Raw genomic sequence first — 9,466 nt, 5'->3', positions numbered from 1 at the left:
TCATTGGTTAGAGTTTAACTAAATGAAACTTCATCACTGGAACTTTAGGAGCCAGTGTAAATGGTGGATACTGTATAGTTGGATACGATAGTTTCCCCGCGAAACACTTAAGTTGAGCGCGGTTAACCGTGGTGTGATTCTGGATGGGTGACCAAGTAGGTGCGAATCAATTCGAGCCCCCCCAAAAAATTGCTTACGAATCTTTTCTTCTTCTAAGTAATCTAAGTTACCTAAGACGTGAGGGTGTGTGAAAGACAGCATTTTTTTCGGACTGAAAAAATAATATTGAAGCAAAAAAAAATCAAGAAATGAAAAAGACCAAAGATATATCATTATAATAAACAGATTTATTTCGCTTTCATTATTTTAACATCTAAAATTTTCTAAAACCTATTTATTATATTTAAATATTTCTTTTAATTAAAAAATAAACAAATAAAGCTGCATTTTAATCAATTCATAATAATACGAGTTTAAAGTTTTTTTTTTTTTTTTTAAAAAAAAAAAAAAAAAAAAAAAAAAAAAAAAAAAAAACAGGAATTTAGCTAAAATAAATCGGAACGCTAAAAATTCTAAATGTACACTTTAGTTTTTAAATTTAAAAGTCATAATACAAATTTAATTTCACCGTAAAAAAAATTAAAATAATACATAGGAGAGTTTTTCTTCTGTCGATTACAAAATACCTTTGTGAATTCCAAGTTTTTTTCCTCCAATTTGAATAAAATTTCAGCCAGCCTAGCCCCTGCCTTGTAAGCGCGAAGTCGCGGGGTCCATTCTCAGCCGAGGCGAACTTTATCCTAAACAGATAAGGTTCGTTCTCGGAACGACTGGCTTTCTACTATCCTGTCTTCCCTCTCTCAGCTACGGGAGAATAAGACCTCCATTGTTACAGTCTCTTCTATCAGGCACTTAGATTGAAGTCACACAAAGATATTTTGTAACAAAAAGAAAGAAATTGTTTCTTTTAGAAAAAATAAAATAAAATGAAACAAAATTCATAATATTAATTAGGAAAAAAAAAAATAATAATTTGGTAGACAAGACTAGCTGACGAAAAAAAAAAAAAAAATAAAAAAATAAAATAAACATAAGAAAAATGACCCCCCTCGTACGCCCATGAGCATCACTACAGCTTTCTGCCGCAGATTGGCCAACTAAGTTCAGGGAATGTGCAAAACAGGGTATGTAGGTACTCAGCATAGGGAGACACTTGTTTGATTTTTAATAAGAAAAAAGTTAAAAAATAAAATAATAAACAATACATAAATGTAATACATGGGGGGTTTTTCAAGGATTAGATTTTTCTTCACATTGTTATTATGGTTTCATTATCAGGTTTAATACTCATGGCAAAACTCGTGTCTTTTTTCCCAAAAGACTAAAGAAAATCGAAGGAAAGGAACCTGTAAAAATGTCGTTCGTATTTCAGACTCAATAGTAATTACATTTTTGATTTTATCTCTAATTATTTTTACATCTTTTTTCTTAATTAAAGCTTTTTTTTTCTATAAAAAATAAAGATATAAATATGGTCTTTATTATAATTACTAGAAGCGAATTTATAAACTTATATTAATAGGTAGGTATTTTAAACGTGCACTTGGAAGCTGCCATAATACATAGGGTGAGGAAAGAAATGAATGTTGGTAATCGTATGTAAGCTAAGAGCCAAAAAAATCGGTTCTGATGGGAAAAATAGAACCATTTCGTATCTATTTCAATGTGTCAATAAACCAAATTCATATCTAAAATCTATGTGTGTAGGTATATCTTTATTATTAAAATATGTTTATATTGGACATCCTAGGTTATAAAAGTTATGAAATAGGTAACTACAAAACTTATTACCTTTATATGATAGGAACGTGTATCCATTGTATCATATAAAGGTAATAAGTTTTGTAGTTACCTATTTCATAAGGTGTATCTTTAATTTTCTATTATAGGTATAAAAGCGAGATCCACTCACTCATTCACACACTGATCGCTCTATCTACAGAACATCAACACCTAGAAAGCTGAAACTTGGTGGGATTCTTCTTATTCCCAATATGTTCTAGATGTGCAGTAAACAAGGATTTTACCAAAATCTAAACCAATCTTATGATCAATTTCCCGTTGCGAAGCCCGGGTAATCTGCTGGTAGCTATATGAATACTATGTAAAATTACACGAAATTTTCATTCCTATATAAATAATAATAATACTAATAATAATAATAATAAAAAATAGCTTTTTGACGCTTAGTTCATATAGGATTACCCACATTCAAATACAAATGAAATATATTTTAATACGATACTTCGTGTTGAAATATCGGGGGAAACAAAAATCGGGGATAGCACATTACACAAAGCTTACAACACTTAAACTTATCCATTTACCCAAGTATGTACAATGTACATAACGCAATTGTAAGCCCGACTATTTAATGGTGGGTTTCACCAATGACTTAATCGGAGATTTCACTAATGGAAGAATTTTTTTATGATCCAAAAAGGAGTTTATAATGATCCAAGCGGGGGTTTTTAAAAATTAGAATGAACAGGAATAAAAAAATGTATTTTTCCCAAGGGAAACTTTCGGAAATGGAACTGATATTTCCTTTTTGGAAACTGAATTGGTGCCTGTGGTTTAATCGTCATCCTCTAAAACTCTAAAGGCTTCGCCTTCTCGTGATAGCCACAATGTTCTGTTCATTGCCATGTTTAATACAGGCGCTATGAACGGCTGTTTAATACATGTTGTTTAATACATGTTAATACAGTTTCCGAATATTTGCCGAAAGGAAAATACACCTAAGGCCAGCCACTCACTAGCAGGTAGACCTGATAGTGAGTGTGTTAATCAGGTATCAGGTAGACCTGACAGACGGACCTTTTTAGCTGTACCTGTCAGGTCTACCTGATAGTGTGGCTGGCCTAAGGAGAGTAAAAAAATACAACAAAAAGCCAATTTGTTTGATTATTTAAAAATTGAAATTCATAATTAAGAGCAATATTTTAAAGCGCCAAATTAAGAGCAATATTTTCTTATAAAGAAATTACAATATGTAGGGTAGGTAATAGATACATAATAAGGGCGAATTGTTTCGGATTTTTACTTTCCATTACAAGGTCGTACCAACTAAGTATGCCACAAAAATATATGCTTTTCAATGACCAATGGCACTTAGAGATAGCTTGCTGTATTTTAGGTTCTACAAATCTACAAGTCCCATATTATACATATAATTATGTCTTGTGTTTATATCTCCATCAATGGCTTAAGCCTAGTACCCACCGAAAACATTCGCTTCGCAACAGTTGAGCAATTAACGCGCAACAAATTTTGATGAAATATGTTTCCGAAATAAGTCTTCCAAGTCTAGAAAAGTTGCTGGATTGTTGCAAACACATTTCTGGATTGTCGCGAAACAATGTTCCTGCTGAAAATGTTGCCGGTGGGTACTAGGGGCTATCTCGTTCTATATCGTTTTCAATGGCACTAGCTATGTGTTGCTATATGTGGTTCTTAGAACAGTCTCGCTCGTTTCTTGAGGTCGTTCCTCCTCCAGGTGGGAAGTCGATAAAATTCCATGCCTCGGCTGGGATCGAACCCACGCCCTCCTGTTTACCAGGCGAGCGTCTTGACCAGTACGCTACCGAGGCAGGTGTGATGAACTGGGCTTGTGTTAAGGATGGTAAGTAATGGACGGATGGATTTTTACCAATGTTTAAAATGGGTAGACATCATGTTGAAGGTCAATAATTAGTTCACCCAAGGTGAACTTCCTTGAGTGTAACTTGAAAGACTAGGAAATTTGTAAGCGCTCGGTCGCAAAGTCGATTCCCGCCCTAGTTCGTTCTTGGAACTGGTTTTTTCCTATCCTGAGACCTCGGATGTTACAAAATTGACAAAATTCCCTCTATCAAACTTCTTTAAATAATAGAAAGTAAAAAATCGTACTAAAATCACAACGATAAATTTCTAATTAATCTTCGTTCTTGTGTCCACATAACCCTTAGGTATAAACAGGGAGTATACCAGCCTGAATTTCCCTTGGTAAAGAAATAGCAGAGGTTGAGTGCGAAGGGCATCCACTCGTGAAATTTTAGTTGCCAAAACCAAATGTCAGCCCAAAAGCAATCACCCTAATCTATCTAGGGGCCTGATAGTGTGGCTGGCCTAAGGAGAGTAAAAAAATACAACAAAAAGCCAATTTGTTTGATTATTTAAAAATTGAAATTCATAATTAAGAGCAATATTTTAAAGCGCCAAATTAAGAGCAATATTTTCTTATAAAGAAATTACAATATGTAGGGTAGGTAATAGATACATAATAAGGGCTGATAGTGTGGCTGGCCTAAGGAGAGTAAAAAAATACAACAAAAAGCCAATTTGTTTGATTATTTAAAAATTGAAATTCATAATTAAATAATTAAAATTAAAGCGCCAAATTAAGAGCAATATTTTCTTATAAAGAAATTACAATATGTAGGGTAGGTAATAGATACATAATAAGGGCGAATTGTTTCGGATTTTTACTTTCCATTACAAGGTCGTACCAACTAAGTATGCCACAAAAATATATGCTTTTCAATGGCCAATGGCACTTGGAGATAGCTTGCTGTATTTTGGGTTCTACAAATCTACAATTCCCATATTATACATATAATTATGTCTTGTGTTTATACCTCCATCAATGGCTTAAGCCTAGTACCCACCGAAAACATTCGCTGCGCAACAGTTGCGCAATTAACGCGCAACAAATTTTGATGAAATATGTTTCCGAAATAAGTCTTCCAAGTGTAGAAAAGTTGCTGGATTGTTGCAAACACATTTCTGGATTGACGCGAAACAATGTTCCTGCTGAAAATGTTGCCGGTGGGTACTAGGAGCTATCTCGTTCTATTTCGTTTTCAATGGCACTAGCTATGTGTTGCTATATGTGGTTCTTAGAACAGTCTCGTAAGTGGTTCTTAGAACAGTCTCGCTCGTTTCTTGAGGTCGTTCCTCCTCCAGGTAGGAAGTCGATAGAATTCGGCTCGTGTGCATAGGAACAAGGTTTCAAACTCTACATCTGATAGATGCCTCTGTAAAATGAGAAAAGAGTACATCGCATCAGTTCAACAAGAACAAGAAATCCAAAGCTGCGTCTACCCTTTTTTTTCTTTTTTTTTTTTTTTTATTTAAGCAAGGTTTTAATTTATAAAAAAAATACACCTATTTTGTACCAAATACATGAGACCTTGTTTAGACTGCGGGAGTAAAGGGACTTTTCAGTCTCATTCTGGCAGTATAAACAGGGTATATTCTATTCTATTCTACCCTACCTTCAACTGACATCGACTGGAACTCACAAAAAGTAGAACCCGCTGTCCAAAAACTTTCACAAACCTGGCAAAAGCATTCTATTTCTTCAACTTTGAATTCTAGTAGTACTGATCGAGGTCTACAGTACAGGGGGTCTACACTTACCTCAAGGTTCTTCCTGTCTACATCAGGGGGGAGGCGGTAGTTCGTAATGATCAGCAAATGGTACGGGTATATTTTAGGCGGCTCTAGAGACATCGGCTGGGACATATTGGGCAGGGACCGTTGTATATGGTTTGAATAGGAGGCGGCATAACCTAGAGAGCCGGCGTAGGTGCTGGATACCGGTAATTCTGGGGCGCCCCCGTTGGGAACGTGATGGTGCGGGTGAATGTTGCTGTGAAGGTCGTAGATGGAGCCGTTCGATACTGTGAAGGTTGAAAAGAGAGTTAGTTGGGGGTGAAGGTTGAACAAAGAGTAGGGTTGGATTAAATCCTTAAAAGTTACCTTACTTTTTTTTTACTTTAATATTAAAGCACTATCAACTTGTCTCGGTGGTGAATAGGTCAAGACTTGCCTGATAATCGGGAGGGCGTGGGTTCAATCTAAGCTGACATAAAGAATTTTATAGTCAACATTGTTTGATAATTTCACCACATTCATGGTAGTAGCCTACTGTAAAGGTACTCTTTAGTATTATTCGAGCAATGTAAAGAAGCTCTATTATTTCATTTCATTAATAAATTAATTTGAAATTTTCCCATGAACATGTTACCTAACTATCTACCACAGGACACTAGTTGGGTGTCGGGAATCGAACCCGGTACTTTCGGCACACATGTCTGTCTATTACTTACCATCTGATTTACCGCTGCTGAAATTTGTACTATGTGTTTTGTCGCCTAGGAGAGAGAAGTCACCCTGAAATATGTAAACACAAGATTAACAAATAGATTAACAATGAGCAAAAGATTCCTCCTAAATAACTACTAATACCTATCTTATGTGTTATTTATTGTAGGTGCAACCTAATGAATCATATTGCACAGATGGTCACCCATCCGGACAATAACCACACGTAACGATGCTTAACTTCAGTGATCTATTAGGAACTGGTTGGCATTCAACGTGCTATCGCTGCGGGCTAAAAAGATTTGTCATCTTCATTAATTTTGTGAATACCGAAGAATCAAGTTCCACACATGGCTTTGTAACTTAGAACGTAAAAAAGACCTACTCAAAAAAACATACATTTTTACTGGCACTGGCAAGTGGCAACTGGCAACCCTATTACAGTAGAACCTCGATTATTTCAACTCCAAAATCCATTGTTTTTTCAAAGGATGTCCTATCTTATCAGAGGAAAAGATCATAGAAAGTGAACATTTCAACTACCCTCGGTCTCAATTAGTTGAAATAATCAAGGTTCTACTGTACCTATCAAGCGGTGGACGTTACACTTACAGCGGTGTGACTGGTGGCACCGGTAGAGCTGAATGTATGCGAGCGGTGAGGTGCCAGAGTATAACCTGGCTTCGGTACGTTCCTCAGCGATGAGACAACTGATTGACCGAATCATCACGAGTTTGAACGAATCGTCACGGAGGTTTAACGAAATCATCACGGAGTTGAACGAGTTATCACGAGGTTGGACGAAGTATCACAAGGTTGGATGAATCATGACGGCGTTTCATCCTCTTCCCAAGGTCTAGGAGCATCTAGATTTCTAGAGGGAGCTGAAAAGACAGAAAAAAGGGACCTTTGATTAGACAAAACATTTTCTAATATTCAAATAAAACGGCTGTAGGGCTTAAGAGACATGCCCTATTTTGACTACCGGTTTTAAACCTTTCCTAAACCTGATAACACTCATTAACCCAAGTTTAACCCTAATAACCCGGTTTAAAACAAAATATCACTAATTAAACTAGGTTTAACATGAGTTAAACCGGGTTAATTCAGTGTTAAACCGGTTTTAACCCAAAATTAAACTCACAGGCATTGACGGGGGATTGATAGCGTAGTCTATACATGGGTTTCTTGGTTGCCGAGGGGGTACGTGATGCATTACGGGGGTTTATATGGGATTGTTTTAATACTAAATAAACCTGGTTTAATACTAATTAAACCGGTTTTAAACCAACTTATACTCACAGGCATTGACGGGTGATTGGTAGCGTAGTCTATACATGGGTTCCTTGGTTGCCGAGGGGGTACGTGATGCATTACGGGGGTTTATATGGGATTGTTTTAATACTAAATAAACCTGGTTTAATACCAATTAAACCGGTTTTAAACCAACTTATACTCACAGGCATTGACGGGTGATTGGTAGCGTAGTCTATACATGGGTTCCTTGGTTGCCGAGGGGGTGCGTGATGCATTACGGGGGTCCATATGGGATTGTTTTAACAAATTTTTGTCGATGGTGGGATTCGAACCCGGGACCTTCTGCATGGCAAGCAAGCGCGTTACCACTGGACCAACCGTGCCCCCAAGGTAAAAGTAAGGTAACTTTTAAGGATTAAATCCTTAAAAGTTACCTTACTTTTTTACTTTAATATTAAAACACTATCAACTTATCTCGGTGGTGAAGAGGTCAAGACTCGCCTGATAATCGGGAGGGCGTGGGTTCAATCCAAGCTGACATATAGAATTTTATAGTCAACATTGTTTGATAATTTCATCACATTCATGGTAGCAGCCTACTGGTGGGGTAAAGGTACTCTTTAGTATTATTCGAGCAATGTAAAGAAGCTCTATTATTTCATTTCATTAATAATAATAAATTATTATTAAACAATTAGATCAAACTTTATTTACAGATGGTAACATAATGTACATAGATATAAGTAAATAATAATAATAATAATAATAATAATAATAAAATAAAATAAAGTTTGATCAAGGGTGGGGTTAATCAATGCCTATGGCATTCTCTATTATGTGAAACAAAACATGGCTGAACCAATGAGAATCCGCTTTGGACGTAAACACAGCAAAATCTCACAATCTCATTGGTTCAGCCATGTTTGATCCAGTTTTTTTTTCGCATAATAAAATACACCTCTGTTTCTAGCTTTCCTACTTTTCAGAGGCAGTTTGTGCCCACTGTAATTAGCTAATTTTGGCTAAAATAAAATAATGGAAAACTATATACTATGATGGAAGACAATCACAAAAACACACACGGCAAGGTTAAAATTATGAAAAATGATAAGCAAAAAAGAGTACACAAAGCAAGAGGGATTTTTTTTAGGAGAGTGCTCAAAGCAAAAGATTTTGCAGGAGCGATAGAGGATAGTTCTTAGAATAGTCAATTATAATTTAAGTATTTTTAATCTCTCGAAAAAAGGATCAAATCTGACTAGGAAAAAATGAGAGATGTAAAAAGAAGAGGGGGGAAAAGACCATGTTTAAGGAACATGACTAGAAATGGAAGAGAGCAAAGGAAAAAAGAACAAAAGGATAAAAACAGGCAGCAAAATAGAAAGAGAGATAGAGGGAGAGAGAGAGGGAGAAAGAGAGCATGTTCTGTGGACACTTCAAATAGATAACAAATTAATAAGAAATTACACATTCGTAAACCTGCTCTTTATAACTTGCTGAAATTACCATCCTTGAATCATAAATTTAGGATGTGGGATTTGAACCCATCTATGCCTAAACATCTTTGAGCACATTAAAAAAGTAATTTTCATCAGTTAGCTTGGAGGGTGAGGCACCTGCCTTGTAAGCGCTAGGTCGCGGGTTCGATTCCCGCCCGGGACGACCTTTATCCTAAACAGGTAAGGTTCGCTCTCGGAACGGCTGGCTTTCTCCTGTCCTGTCCTCCTTCTCTCTTCGATTTCGGGACGATAAGACCTCCGTTGTTTTAGTTCCTTCTACCAAATCTCTCTCTCTCTCTCTCTCTCTTTCTGACCGGTTTTAAACCAACTTATACTCACAGGCATTGACGGGTGATTGATAGCGTAGTCTATACATGGGTTCCTTGGTTGCCGAGGGGGTACGTGACGCATTGCGAGGGTCCATATGGGATTGTTTCCACTTTTGCATTTTCTCTCGTTCTCGCACGTTCCGCAGAAATACTTTGCCTATCCCCGACGCTATCTTGCTCAGCTCTTCCTCTTCTTTCTGTGGCGGAGGGGAAGCAAAAATGGGAAGATTA

At 36.5% G+C, this 9,466-nt stretch overlaps 1 protein-coding gene and 1 long non-coding RNA gene across 2 annotated transcripts in view; one reads left to right on the top strand and one right to left on the bottom strand.

The window, feature by feature from the left end:
• Nucleotides 1-1,237: 1,237 nt before the first annotated feature.
• LOC113468640 lies at nucleotides 1,238-2,194 on the top strand. The gene is made up of 2 exons (XR_003392314.1): nucleotides 1,238-1,831; nucleotides 1,925-2,194. It is a non-coding gene; the product is annotated as an uncharacterized LOC113468640 (long non-coding RNA).
• Nucleotides 2,195-4,481: 2,287 nt separating this feature from the next.
• Nucleotides 4,482-9,466, bottom strand: part of LOC103512164 (actin-binding LIM protein 1) — a 73,895-nt gene continuing 68,910 nt past the window's right edge. Inside the window, 5 exon segments of the mRNA XM_026825725.1 lie at nucleotides 4,482-5,078; nucleotides 5,464-5,726; nucleotides 6,156-6,219; nucleotides 6,763-7,034; nucleotides 9,246-9,432. Of these exon segments, the coding sequence (XP_026681526.1) occupies nucleotides 4,965-5,078; nucleotides 5,464-5,726; nucleotides 6,156-6,219; nucleotides 6,763-7,034; nucleotides 9,246-9,432 (900 nt within the window). The 3' untranslated portion in view covers nucleotides 4,482-4,964.

The sequence above is a fragment of the Diaphorina citri genome, unplaced genomic scaffold, assembly GCF_000475195.1.
Source record: "Diaphorina citri unplaced genomic scaffold, Diaci psyllid genome assembly version 1.1 scaffold800, whole genome shotgun sequence".
NCBI lineage: Eukaryota > Metazoa > Arthropoda > Insecta > Hemiptera > Psyllidae > Diaphorina > Diaphorina citri.
The sequence above is the reverse complement of the archived record's forward strand: the minus strand, read 5'-3'. Positions and strand labels throughout refer to the sequence as shown.